The sequence below is a fragment of the Cygnus olor genome, chromosome 10 (assembly GCF_009769625.2).
Source record: "Cygnus olor isolate bCygOlo1 chromosome 10, bCygOlo1.pri.v2, whole genome shotgun sequence".
Taxonomy (NCBI): domain Eukaryota; kingdom Metazoa; phylum Chordata; class Aves; order Anseriformes; family Anatidae; genus Cygnus; species Cygnus olor.
In genome coordinates, this window is record NC_049178.1 from 22,362,454 (window position 1) to 22,377,704 (window position 15,251).

The following is a 15,251-nucleotide window of genomic DNA, read 5'->3' on the forward strand; positions in this document are numbered from 1 at the left end:
AAAAAAACACACTGTACGCTCAATGTGTCATGTGAAATATTTCACCCTTTAATTCTTTTTTAAAGTATTTTATGAACCATCTTTTGAATTTTCAGGTAGCCCAAATTTAGTAAAGCTTTCTTTAGGCCCCTAAATAAAAACGTCCTCAATCCCAAGTACATATATGGGTCAGTAGATACGCAGATTCTGCTGGAAGAGTGCACATGCCTTCCATCTGACCAAACTGGCATTTAGTTTTTATGTCTCTGACCTTACCTCATCTATAAAGTTCTCTAAAAGTACGGTGTCTTTACAGCCCACTTGAACGACATAGTCTCTTCATTTTCCAAGTAAAAGCAAGAATATTAACAACATATTATTTTTAAGGTAAAAAGATAAATTTAAAGATGGCTGGTTATCTGGATATATTTGTTTTATATAATATTTATATAATGTTTATTTTATAATTATTTATTTAATATGATTCCACTTGTTAAGTGTGCTTATACTGTTTCCTGTTTTCTTTTTCCAACTTGTTCTGCTTTTCTACTTCATAGTGGTGCAACTTTTTTTTGGAACACACAGTTCAACAGATCACCAACATACTCAGCATGTATCGAGGTATATGTAGGTAACTCCCATCATTCTAGTGAGGATTTCACTAGTGTGACATTATGAAAGCTCTGCTTTCCTGGTGCATTTTACAAGTCAATAATCTATGATGTTGATCAATACTTTAATTCTTGTGAGAAAATTCAAAACAAAAGATAATTTTGTTCTAAAGCCATATACTGCACACGTTCACCAATATTTTCAGAAAGGTTATAAAAATATTTGAGTAACAGTATGCACAAGAGTACTATTTTGCTGTGACAGGCTGCAGGAAAGGGCAAGTAATAGAATTCTAAACCGTAAATAAATGTTCACCACAGACAACAGTATGAGATGGATATTTTTTCAGTCACGTTCTTAATTGAAAGTTATTATGTAAAATGAGGGGAAAAAAACAATTTTTGAAGATTGCTGACAGCAAATTTTACAAGTACAACATATCTGAATACAAAGTATTATGAATTGTTACAATATAAATTTATACAGATATTCCACTTGAATGGGCATAAGACTGCAGTGATGTACTCTATAAAAAGAGAACAGTATACGGCACTCCTGATTTCTTCTACACTCAGTTTAAGCCATACTTACTTGAAAGCAAGATGAATAGGCCAAAAATTCTTTAGAAAAAATGTTCTATAATCTCAATAAATTAGAAATGTAGATTTGTATGCTAAATAAACCTTATTTAAATTTTAACAGATTTTACATTTTTATAATTTCAGAATTTTAGGAATTTCATATTGTAAATTCTGTAACTCACAGTATTTGTAAATTGAAATTGCAATTACAATTTCAATTTAAATCAATTTATGTTTTCATAAATACCTCCTAAATACACATTTACACTGTCCCACAGTATCTACAGGATACAGTTTTAGTATATGGCTGATTACAATAATTACATTCTATAAAGGAATTTGAGAGTATCAGAAGTCATTAATATCTGCAGTGGCGGTCAAAACCAGGAAGCTCACAAGTTTTTTTTTAATTAAATCCTCTTATTTCAAATACCCTTGGAATGACTTATCAAAACTTGTATAGGTGGACAACAAGTTAGTGTCAATTTAGTCATTTCCTGTTTAACATACAAAGATATAATTTACAATGAATTTAAGGAAATAAAAACCTGTTTGGACAGAAAGGAAAACTTACTGCACAGTCTCTGGGGAAACAATTTTAAAATACACAAGACTTTTAATGAAGCCGTACACATTTGAACAACAGCCTCCTTATTTTTCATGCCATGTTATTATCTAAACTATGAACCCTTTAAAAGGTCTAAATTAGAGCAGGAAGATCTTTTCACCTTCAATTATAGGTTCCTTAGCCTTTTTAGAAGCACCTTTGAACCTTACACAACAAATTGCTGGGAACTTTGAAACAGATCTGTATTCCCACGTTGTTCAAGGATTTGTAGCAACTTATAAAAATAATTCCTATGTATACACATGGTAACTACACTGAAATTCTGTAAATGTTTGGGGACTGAAGAGCCATTTCTTTTTTCTGGGTTTGTAATATACTTGCTGCAAAAAGGTCCTGGTATACAGCTATGGCTCTAAGTACTACGTCAATACAAAAAAAATCTCAATTTTAATAGTATGGACTACATTCTCGTATAAAGGGTGTTGTTTTTTTTTTTTTGACAGTCTCCTTTAATATACATATTATTTCTCATTCTATGACTACTCAGCTATCTTAATTCCAGCACTGAGTTACCTATAAAGTTGCATAAGTTTGAGACCAACTGCCAATATGTCACTTTCATGTTTAAATAGTCAAGAACGTATTTATTAAACTGAAAAAAGAACAATATGTTAGCCAAAATCCTGGCTGAGAAGATATGGTGCACAATGAAGAATGTTTCTATAAATAAAGGTTTCAGTGTGCACATATAAGTTAATTTTATACTCTTATTAACATACCCATACATACTCAGGATGGAAAAGGAGGACCCTGAAACACAGAACTTCATTTTTCAGGCTTGCCTACTTAATACAGTGAAAGAAGAGCAGTTTTGAATTTCTGACTGCTGAAAATCTCAAGTTTATTTTCAAGACTGAATACTTACGCCATCGGCTGACAGCAGGACAAGAACCATAGTAGAAAGTCAAATGCAAAAAGGGAACATATTTTTTGAAATACATAATTAACAAGAGAAAAAAATTCTTCTGTAATTTTGTTTGTCAGCTGAATTTCTACATTGCATTGTCACACACCTATAAAGGACAGGAAAGGATAAACTTCTGATGATTTATTATAGTCCCACCCATTCAATTGCAACAAATTTGACTTTCTAAGTAAAAAAAAAAAAGAATAAAGCAACAGTAGTCTGAGAATATGCAACACTTGTTAGACTCGCATTATATGTGTAATCCTGTAAGTGAACTTAATAACACTGACTATGCTAATGTGTTGTTCAAAAGAAACACCACACCATGAAAAATCTCTACTACTTGTTTAAAGCAGCCACTGTGGAAGTTGTATATACAAAAACGTAGTCCTCCGAAGTCAGCAATGGTACATTTTTGTAATTCTAAAATATGTTCTTAAAAATTAAATACACTTTCTTTTCTTTAAGACTGGAAGTCTTTCAAGAGATAATGAAAGAAACAAAGTCACCCCTATTTCATAGGAAACTTCAGTGCAATTTACACAGGCTTATCAACAATAATTTAAAAGTAACAACTAATACTGTGGCTTAGAGATAGACAGAAAATTCATATAACGTAAAAGATAGCTCAGAAGACCCTAATCTCCCTACACACACACACAACAAATAAATCAAAACACACATACTTTAAAAGACAGGGAAAAATAGTAAGTTTTAATATATTTAGTATTGTTTGCTTCCTGAAACTCCCTAGCTATACACTGTACAGACTCTAGTACTTACAGTGCCAAATCCTTCCTGCAGACTTATTTACATTTTTTCTCAATAAACCTCTGAGGTCAAATCAATCCAAAAGAAATGCTGAAGTCACTTTCAGTGAGATCACAGATACCTGCCTCCAGCCTCCATTAATGAGGATTCCAATCAAAGAAAGCAACCAGAATTGTTTTAAAATGCCCTCTCTATGACCCTGCTCCTCTGAAGGTCAAGTGCACTATCATTCCCTGTAACCAAGGAAGCAGAATCGACGTGTTCCTGCTGTTTTGCCAGCTGCTGAAGGAGTTTGTCTAATAATATGATTCATTTCATCTGGGGAAGATATTCCCAGCTTATCAAGCTTCCCCCCTCCTTTCTTAAGCTCCTCAACCTGCACTCTGAATATTTCTTAAACGAAATTTGAGAAAAGAGCTTGTCTGCATCTTTAATTATTTTCAAACTGGCAAAATTTAAAAGGAAAATCCACCACGTTTCCTGTCATCTTTAGCCTTAAAGTTTATTAATCTAATGTATTTAAAGGAGCGTAGGCCACTCTAAACTTGTCCAGATCCCACAAATATGAAGTAGCATGATCAATCTTGCTACACTTAAGAATTAATGCAGTAAGTTTGTTATGCCTGGGTGATTCTTTCGATTAATTTCTATCGCAAAACATTTGGATGAAGGTGCAATGATGATTGATGAATGAAAACAAAATAAAGTATTTTGAAATTCTTAGAAATGAGAAATTTTAAGTTATGCTACCTGAACTTCTGGCAAAAATGACTGTACTCGACGTTGTGGTTTCTTTTTTTGGTGTGTGTTCTTTGTTTTGTTTTTGGTTTTTTTTGGAAGTAAACTTGAATACAGTGAATTTCCATTAGCAAGTCTTATGTGTGACCTGGGGATATTTAAGTTGATCTGTGATACTTTAACTTCAAGGACTCCCAACCTTAGCTCTAAAATGTGCTCATTATTGAAAACAGGCTCTTTACTTGATAGAGAAAACAGTTATTTACTGTACAACTATCTAAAAATAGCAACTGTGAATAATTACTGTAACTACAGCATTGCATTTACAGCACAGATACAACTTAAAATGTCAGGTCAACTAATTGTTAGGTAGTGTGGGGGAAACTATTACACATGAAATCTTAAACATGTAAGAACACCCACCGAAATTATAGTTTTATTATTCTTGTGCTAAATATCTGACCCCATACTTAATAAGCTTGTAACACTAGACTTTTATTTGCCTTTCAAGAAAGAGGTTTATAATATCTAATTTGCAGCTGTCTTTCCTGGAACAAAAATTGAATCCTGAACATAATAATGTTCTATCACTACATAACCCTCTGCTCAGAAATATATTTCCCATCTCTGAAGTTCAGAACAGCTGCATTGCAAAGGTGGAATCTTTGTAAGACTTAAGCAGAAATTATAAAAAACACATAAGAAAAAAAAAGACTAAGTTGCTTGTTTTTTGAATTGAAAGACAAGTCAGCAGAGTGATTGAAATCTGAATTAAAATAGAAAACCAACCAGCTATATAGTGTCCTGTAATGTATTGCCTATCTGACCTAGTAAATCTCAAAGACTCAAGCAAGAAATATATATACAAAATGCATATTTAACTATGAGATGTTAGATTTTTAGGTCGTTTGGGGTTAGATTTTTAGTTCCATCAAAAAAAAATACTTTAAGTATTATATGCTGCACAGATATAATACAAATACTTTCATTCATTTTTATATGACATCAAATATGCTACTGTAATAAACATCCATAGTAAAGCAGAATTATTATTCTGTATCTTTAGAGTTTCTAATATATCAGCAGAAACATTGTTACAGAACAATGTTGCAAGAGTATATTATTAAAGAGTTTATTATCAAAGAATTACAGAACAGTCCGTGTTGGAAGGGACCTCAAAAGATCATCACGTCCAACCTTTCATAGGAAAAGAGAGCCTACTCCAGCACCCTCTTGAACTGCATCTTTAAAACCTCCAGTGATGGGGATTCTATTACATTCCTAGGGAGTTTGTTCCAGTGATCGTCTGTTCTAACTGTAAAAAAAAAAAAAAAAAAAAAAAAAAAAAAAAAAAAAAACACCTTACACCAAGACAAAGCCTCATCTGGTACTTCTTGTATTCACTGCCACTTGTCTTCTCCACGTAGGTCCTTATGAAGAGAAAACCTCCATCCTCTTTGTAGCCACCCTTTCAGTACTGGATCATGTTTAATATTAATCATATTATGCTTAATACAGTAGCGGGACTCTTAAGAAGATTCTGAAATTATTGTGAATTGTAATTTTCACAGTAAAACTACTCAGAATTGAATTCAGATATCTATCATTCTGCTTAGAATCTAACTTTTGTTCTTGTATGTATTTCACTTATTGGAAATGTCATTAATACCTCTTGCATGCGTCTGCAGAAGACCAGGACCTATCTTGTACTGGAATTTTTGCTGTGTAGAGAGATTATGGAATTCGATCTGTATCGACTGGAGGGAGCGAAAAAGATAAGAAGCCATCAATATTAAATGTAATTTTAGGACTTAAGACGACTTGGTATCTATGTAAGCAGTTTTCAGATTCACTGCACTAACCAATCCTATCTGGTTGATATCCTATTGATTAAAAACATTTCATGCTCATCTATGCATGTGATTCCCTTAAAAGTTCATGAGGACACAACCAATATTTCAATTTTAGTACCCACACAGCAACTAGTACAAGTAGGCAGAATGGGAGAAGAAAACTTCACAAAGCATGCCAAGTGTATACTATTGGAAGATAGAGTTGAAGTGGAAGCAAAGTGGCAAGGCATGGAGAATTGTCTGATTTGGACCAATCAAGAGGGGACTTCATTCACCTGGGCTCTCAAACTACCACGTTTCACTAGCAATAATTTCACAGGCTGAAGTGTTTGGAAATTCATTAATGATTTGCATTAAATGCAACAGAGGATCTGCATAAATTCCAGGAAATAAAAAATATATACTTAGAAACGTATATATCCACTATCTTGCATCATTAAGCTGAAAAACAAGTATTTGACAAATAGGTGCATTTCTAGGGCTGGCAAAATTAAATTAGACTATTTCTGTTCTACTTATTTATCGTCATTTTATATAAATATAATTATATATATAAAGTATATATTTATATTTTTCCCAACTTTTTTTTTTTTTTTTTAGAAAAGTAACTAACTCTACATTTTAGTTGCAATCGTATTATATTGTATTTCTGATATCTGCCTGTGTTTGTGTAAAAACAGGACTTTGAAATGAAGGTTCTCTAGAAATTTCATGATTGTTGCTCTTTGAAATAATGAAGATTTCTTCATAGCCTGTCAGTTAAATTGCTTACTAATTTACTAAACTGACTTGCCAATAGTGTTTTCTTTACATACACATGTAGATATGCCCATACAAACACATACCTATTGAAAATTTAGTTAATAAGGACAGGGGTTTTTTGTTTGCTTGTTTGTTTTGTTTGTTTTTAATAGCTTATTCCCCTACTACCAAAACTGATAATGAAGGAATTATCTGACAAATATATCAAGGGAATAAATCAATAGGCCAGAGACTGGAGGAATTTTTGAATTCATAATTTCGTTAAAGCCTCTAGTTCTTCTAACTCAAATAGAAGAACATTTCCTATAATCATGCTACTAAAACTCAAAGTGAGTGTATTGTCTGAATGCAGTGGTCAGGCATCACTAAGTAGAAAACAATTGCAGAGGTACTATTATTAATATTATAGAAAACAGAAATTAAGGCATTGTTAAAGCAACTGCAAACCAAGTATGTTCAACTGTACCCTGAAATTGAAACTTTTTACAAATTTTATCTCATTAAAGTTAAAAAAGAATTTCAATGAAAAATACTGTACCAATTTTTACACCACAAAAAAACCTGCTACATCTCATATCATATCAGAAAGACTTTTTTTCTATAAATATTTTTCCTAACGAATGTCTTTAGCTACTAAGCTAATAGACCTTTATGAAAAGCGTATGTACTGCCTGGAAATTAATATTTGTTTCACAAACATGAAAAATATCTGTATCTTCTAAAAGTTTCAGTGATACTGTCTGGAATGAACTGTGCTGACCACCTGGACCCTTTGTAGAACGGCAGATAAATTCAGATTCAGAAAAAGACCATCCATACTATTACTGCCCTAACAGGATTCTGCTGCAATATCTTGTACAAGACATTTTAAGTCAAAGGTCATGGAAAAAGCTGTAATTCTTGGCTCATCTGCATCACAAAAAAATCCTCAGACTACATCTGACATAAACGCCTGGCTGACCTATATTACACCAGAGATTATCACATCTGGTAACATCTTGAATTCAGAGTCTGCCAAGCTGTGTAAGGTATTAGAATCTCCTTTCTCCAATACGTACTTTGTGTGAGATACCTCTCAGTCTGACTGAGTATGGCTAGGTCTTAACAATCAACAGTGAATCGTATTTGAAGTAAGAATGATTTGAGAACATTCAGCATCAAAACTCCACTTTGAAAATTCATCCAAAATGAGAATATGGCTACTGATAACAATAAAATATTGAAAATAAATGGCCTTATTTTGCACTTTACTAACTCTTACAACACAGTGAAAAACATACTTGATCAGATTGGCAGCATTTCTACTCTCACTTTTCATCACACTGTGCTTCACCTGGACGTAAGTCTAAACTGCTGATCTATCAATGGTGTAACGTCAGAGACATCTGAAGAGAATATGTGACAAAGATAACCAGTATTTTTTTAGTGCCATTGCAAAAGGTATTTTCAGAAAGGTCCAAGGTTTTGTTAAGTTCTTTTCAGGGCACTGGGAAAACTGAATTAAACTTAAATCCTCCAGCAATGCAGCTGGCCTAAATAAGCTCCCAGTAAGCACAAGGCTCAAGATATCCAACTCCTGTGATTTTTCCCCCTATAGCCTCTAGCAGGGAAAGAGAAGGACGCAGTGGAACAGGAAAGGGACAGCACTAGCTACTATTAAAAGTTCTTCCTGGTCACATCAGAACTGATGTTGGAAGAAGGAAATAGCCCTTATTCCTCCCTGTAGTGACAGCTCTACCTGAATACTTCATGTTAAAACTAAGGTGCCACACAGATAATACACATCCATAACAAAATACATTTTCCTTAAACAATAAGAAAACTAAATCTAAGTAGGTGCTGGGACTGAACCTGGGCCACTGATATATTGCATAGTGACAGTACTAAATAAATACTTGATAAAAGTGGCATTACTTATTTTGAATTAAGACTGAAGTATTTTTTATGCTTTTCAAAAGCAACTGAAGATGAAGAGAAGTAGCTGAAATTCCCTCTCAATTCCCTAGCTGCTCTCTGTCCTCCAATCTCATGAAAAAGAAGTATAGTCAACTGCAGACACTAAAAATGAAACACTTATCCAATCTCTTCAGAAATACACAGCTGGAAAAATGCAAGCAGCAACACTGCTATAAAGAAAGCAAAAGCAGTAGAACAATTAAAAGGACAATTTTAGAAAGCCCTTAAAACAATATTCAGTACAAAATACAAACAATAGTGGAGAATACTCAGTTAACTCCAGTGATACAGCCACAGTATCATGGAAAACAAACTCGAACTCTTACTCAAGAAAAAAAATGGCCTACTTGCACAACAGTCCAAGTTGGTGCTAGGCATCAAGGTTTTCAATAAACTCATGCAATACCTATATGGCTATTACGTTGAAAAACTGACGCGGATATAGCTGAACATGCCAATATCTGCATTAAGTTACCCTGTTCACAACTTGTCTCTCAACATTCATAAACTAAAATTCAGTACATGATTAATAACTTTCCTTCCATTTAATTTTCATTGATAAGAAGTAATTTTTCAAAAAAGCCTCTCATTTAAAGCAAATGTCAAGCTTTACACTACATTTTCTCTGACAATGCGTACAGTATTATAGCATACTTCAAGAAAATTAGTAATGTCTTTAGCTGTATTAAAACCTGTATCTGACTGCAGACACCCAACCATTCATTAAAAAATGGTTCAAAGCTTAAAAGTAACATCAATTAACTCTTAACGAGACACTGCTGTTTGCAACTCTTTTTCCATGAAAACTGGTTTTCGTGGGGTTATGCAGCAGACAAGTGTATAATTTAAGTAGGAGGCGAATACTATAAAGAGATGAAGCCCTCTATTTACCCACCGGCCAGGAAGAAATCACAGAGCTTCATAAATTCTTGGGATGAAGCGATCTCTCCAGTGGCAAGATACAACCATCACACTATGTTACCACGGTGCATTTCCTGCACGAGGAATTACAAATGTCACATATTTTATGTGTCTTAGATGTGATTATAGACCTCAAATTCTATGAAAATACTATATGGTTTGCAGTGTTTCCATTACATATTTTTATTTCCAAGTTGTTTTGGACAAGTTTTTTTTTTTAAATATACTTGCCAAATTGATATCTGATATAGAAAATTTGAATGAAAAATCACTTGTCAGTTTCCAGTGTGAAATTTTAGGTTTTTTTGGAACTACTCCTTTGGTCTTACTTCCATCATACTCAGTAGTCCATTTTCCACATTGTAGTACAATCATTGTCATTATATACTTTAAAAGAACCAACATTTTTTAGAAAAAAAGTGCTGTAAATAAGGAATTTGTAATCTATTTCTGAAAATCCAATGACACATTTATTACATAGAACTTCTTCTTGAACTGAAGGTTGTTTTTTGTTTTTTTTTTTTTTTTTTAATATCAAGGTATAACCTTAGTTCAATTAGTCAAAAATCCAAAAAAATGTGTAAGATATGGGCTTGTCTACAGAAGACTCTTAGCCTACTTGCCCTTCATTATTTATGAAATCCCATAATTATAAAATCATATGATTAAAACATAGTAACTTTGAAAGATATTAAACCAAATATATTAAACCAAATAACTTTAAACAACAAAAAACTAGTTTATTTGATTAAAGTTTGCAAACTGAAAGAGAAATTATCTTCTATGACCATATGCAGTTTGAGTGTTTGTGAGTCAATTTAAACATATTAGCTGTTGAACATCCAAACTTCATTGATTATACATTAAGACATGACTATATCACTTTGAGTAGATTTTAATGCTTGTATTTCATGTATGTAGACGCAAAATATAAAGCCCGAATTTAAATTAATCACCCTATTGTAAATTCAGTAGAGTACATAAGTAAAACAGGTATCTTCAAACATCGTTCCAGATTTAGATGGCAACTCAAGAGATGAGCAGAAATCTTTCATGGCTAAAGTGATTAAATTTATTATCATATCACCAGAAAAAAAAATAAATATATGTATATATATTTAAGAAAACAAAAAACTCCATAATACAGACAAGTTTCTCTACAACTCATGGTGAACTTTCTACATGCATTCCTACTACGGAGGCCACCAGAACAAAATACTGTAAATAAACCACGTATGGGTTGCACTGGTTTCTTGTTTGTTCCACATTGTGATGCAATACTGCTCTATAAGGATTTCCTGTTCCGTTTATGATAAATTGTAAACAGCAACGACAATCTTACACAGTAGTATCATCTGTCACTCACCTCAGCCACCTGCTGAGCCTCCACTACCTGCTGAGCCAGCACCTCCATATTGGTTGCCATGGCGAAGCAAGATCATTAGAGAACCTGTTTGAAAAAGATGCCAGCAATTTCCATCAGGCACAAGAGTTAGAGCTTTTCCTTACTATTAAAGAAATCTCTGATAGGACTTAAGAATTTACAACACTGCTCGATTTATCTGACAAATAAGAAGATATGCCATGGATGTGTGAATGTGTGTGTACGCACATATATACGCACAGTGCATGCATGTAGGAATCACAGTACTCAGAAAGCTAAGTTCTACTATTATAGGCACATAGTCATTCCTTTACTTATAAAGCCTGTCATATATCTTTTTTCTCTATTATTTAAGCAGCAAGTAAGAGATGCTAACTTCATAAATTAGAAAGGACTGATTTGAATGTCAACTACTGATGCAGTTTGTCGAATACAGACTTTTTAAGGAGCTGTCCTAAACTCAAAGGAAGAGAAACCTTATGGTTAAAATGGCTTCTGACTATGCCCTGCAAAAGTCATTAACTCCAATAGCATGCTCTTCACATCTCTTCAGATAACGGTGCAAAATACAGCACCATTAGAGCACCCTAAGTCTACTCATATGTATTCACAGAATCGTTCAGGTTGGAAAAGACCTGTAACATCATCTAGTCCAACCTTCAACCTAGTACTAAAGTCCACCACTAAGCCATGCCCTGAACTAGGAAAGAGCAATCTGAGTATGGTGCTTGAGCAAATTTTTATTGAGTCAATCCGTCAAAGTTCCATGATCACCCATATTCTTACAGACATCTTGCACAATGCAGGAAATAGGCTATCACATCTAAAAAATAATAATTTAGATAATGGAAAATACATTGTAATTATAATGTAATAGTATTGTAACTCTGAGGGGAAAATACTACTGGTTGCTTTATACTACTTCAAGTGTCTGTACCTTGAGCTTTATGCTCTTCAGGGGTTAAAAAAAAAAAGAGTGCTGTGCCTCCCCAAGGGTAAATTTAATTAAGGCTTCAAATTCATGCAGTGCGTTTCGAATCGTGACTTGCTTGTTACAGAGACAGAGTTCAGATCATGACCCAAGAGTAGGTAACGAAAATGCATTCCTGAATACCAGCACATACGTTTCATTGAAAACTTTCTGCTGATACTTGCAAAGCAACCATTTCATATAAAGTTAAAAATAAATACTACTATCAATAGCAAAACACGTAATAGGAAAACGCATTCATGTCCCCAGCACCATATATCCCTCTCCAAACTCAATTTTTACATAGCTAACATTGTTGAAGATGTCAACATCCATTAAATTAAAAAGATTAAATCTTATTGTGGTAAATTAAATGTGTAAATGACGTGTATACGTCAATGGAAGATCATTTGTAACAATGCATAACCAAAACTGAGACATCCTCTGTGGAAATCATAGATATGCTAGTTTCCCACACAGCTTTCTATTTTATTTTATTTTTAAGTGTTCAGCCTGCATAGCGAGTTTACAGACCATTTCCACCAGACCTATCTAATATTGCAGCTTATGGATAGTTTCTTATGTGTTCTGTAGTTCCTTCTCATTGTTTTCTCATTTTTAAGTTCATAATGAAAAATAAATATATGCTTATAACATGTTGTTTTCTCAGTGCTTTAAAATGAAAAAAACCCTGAAGATTTTTTTTTTGTAAGAGTACCTTTTTAAGCCCCAATGATACCTTTGCTGTGGTAAGCCTCTAACAGATTTACTGGTGGTGCTGTTATCCAAAGTTTTTTGCACTTTCTACCTTCCCAAGACAACAGTAAGTTGAGACAATCAGATCAAATGCAGTTGGAAGCTCACAGACCAGACCGACATGCCAGCAATCATAATGTTGACTTTCAGAGTGACGTAAGAAGCAAGATCTGCTTCCTTAGCAAAACCCCTGAGCAGCAGACTTCATAACAAAGAAAAAGTCCTCAAAACAAACCAATAAAAGAAGTGGAACATAACAGCAAGGAGGCGGCTGGACCACCAGGATAACATTTCCAATGTAACAGGGTGGCAGCCAACCGCAGTACACGCAGATGATCTACTGCACAAAATACCGTGCAAAACCAGCTCTCCCCCTAAGTTGCAGGCAAACCTCAGAGGAAAGTCACACGCTCCATCTGAATACTTTCTGGGTGGGACAGCACCAGGACGGCTGGAGCCGAGCCCAGCTGCGCTGCCGTCTGCGCTCATGGCCCAGCGACGCTGCCTTCTTCACACCGCACGCCTCACTCGGCTAGGCCGGGCAGCAGGGCAGCAAGCGGCTCCTCAGCAGGACGGAGGAGAAGAGGGGGGGCAGGTGAGGCTCTGCCCGGACCCCGCGGTACGTTGGCAGGAAGGCGGCAGAAGCCCCGCGACAACGGGCACGACAGGGCACCAGGGCACCGCGGCGCCGCCGGCCGAGCCCTGCCGCCGAGCCCGGCCGCGGCGGGGGCCGGCCCGCGGGCAGCCTCCCGCGGCGCCCATTGCCCGCCGTTCCCCGCGACCGCCAGCCCCGCCCCGCTCCAGCCGCGGCCCCATCCGAGAGGCAGCCGGCCCACCCGCGCCCCCGATTGGCTGCGCGGGCCGCCTATCAGGCCGCTGGCACCGCCTCTCGAGCGAGAGGGAAAACACCGAGGGACGCGACCAAGCACAAGATGGCGGCGCTGGCAGGCGGCCAAGTCCCAGGCGGGGCTGCTGCCGCCGCCATTAGGCCCCCCGTTCCCCTCCCCCCGGTATATCCTTATGTCAGGCTACGAGAGGCCCGGGCGCGGCAGGAGGGAAGCGGCCGGTAAGATGGCGGCGGCCTCAGCCCCGTATGCAAAGTACCCGCCGCCCCCTCCCCTCCGCCCTCCCGGTGGCAAAGGTAAAAGGGTCGGGTTCAAGCCGCCGCCTCCGCCCGCTCAGACTCCATCTTCCCTCTCCGCGTCCGCGTTCCGCACTCGTCATCTCCGCGACTGTCGCCCCCCGGGCAGCGGACTGCTCTCACCGGGAGCGGACCGGCTCCGACCTCAAGGGGCCCACATCCCAGCACAGCGGCTCCGCGCTGGAACACCCGCAACGGACCGGCCCCGAGCCATGGAGACCCTCCCTCCCTCCCTCCCTCCCTCCGGCAGCTGTAGGCCTCCCCACGGCACCGCCGGCTGCCGCTCAACAGCACGTTACCGAAGCCTTCACGCCCCCCCCTCTCCTCCGCCGCTCGCGGGGTGTCCCGAGCAAGGTCCCGATGCCCCCCGACCGTCCCGGTCCGGACGGAAGCGGCCCCAGCGGTCCGGCTCGATTCTAAAAAGCGATTTTTACCTCAGGAGTTGGCGCCAAACGTGCCCTGGCGGGGACCCGGACCCGAGCCCGGGCCCGGGCCCGGGCGGGCCTGCGTTGGGTGGAGGCGCCCAGCGGCGGCCCTCCCTCCCCCCGCGAGGGCGGTGGCGGTGGTGAGGGGCTGGCGGGGTCCGCGGGGGGCGGTGGGGGGGGGGGAGGGCCGCGGCCGTGCCACGGAGCGGGGGGCAGGGGGCGCTTGGTGTTACGGTGTTTGCCGGGCCCCTGTGAAAGGTCAGAGTTCGTGACCCCGCCCGCCGCCGCCGCCCGAGAGCGTCTCCGCGCTTCCTCTTCCCTGCACCACGCCGGCCCTGGCCCCCTCCATCCTGCTGCCGGGGCGGGGCCGGGACGGCGGCGGGGAGGGGAGGGGAGGGGCTACCTGCGCCGCTGCCCGCGTTCGCGCCAACGCTGTGGCGGGCGGCCGGTGCGCCCGGCCCGGCGGCTGAGAGGGGCTGCGGGTGCCTGGGGGTGCCTTCAGGTACCTGGGGGTGTCTGCGGGGTGCCTGCGGGTACCTGCGCCCGGGAGCGCCCAGGCTCCCTTCTCTGAAACGGAGGGTAGGACAGGGTAGCGCCCTGCTTAGGTGGAGCCCTTTCTGAGCCCTGGCGGCGCGGCTCTCCTGTGGCCTGGAGTTAACTGGTATGGGGTAGTTGCTCTGTGCGGGGGTGGGTGTAAATATCCCACGTGTATGTGGAATGTGCATCTTAGGTTTTCCCAAAGACCCTGAGTCAAAGGATTTGATGCTGACTTTTGTTAAGGCTGCCTTCAGACCATCGTGAGTTTTTGTTTCATTTTGTAAGGTTGCTGTCATTGACTAGGGCTCACCCAGCGGAGCTGGCCGTGAG

The 15,251-nt window shown here is 38.7% G+C and overlaps 1 protein-coding gene across 7 annotated transcripts in view; it reads right to left on the reverse strand.

The window, feature by feature from the left end:
* Window positions 1–14,752, reverse strand: part of NR2C2 (nuclear receptor subfamily 2 group C member 2) — a 45,828-nt gene extending 31,076 nt beyond the window's left edge. For 3 of the 7 annotated variants that reach the window (XM_040568385.1, XM_040568389.1, XM_040568390.1), the window contains exons 1-2: window positions 12,781–13,501; window positions 11,075–11,158 (exon numbers count right to left, since the gene is read on the reverse strand). In XM_040568385.1, coding sequence (XP_040424319.1) covers window positions 11,075–11,134 — 60 coding nt within the window. In that variant the 5' untranslated portion in view covers window positions 11,135–11,158; window positions 12,781–13,501. Of the gene's footprint in view, window positions 1–9,682; window positions 9,783–11,074; window positions 11,159–12,780; window positions 13,526–14,393 lie in introns of those variants that run through there. The other 4 variants (XM_040568384.1, XM_040568383.1, XM_040568386.1 and 1 more) reach the window with 4 other exon arrangements.
* Between the last annotated feature and the right edge of the window lie 499 nt (window positions 14,753–15,251).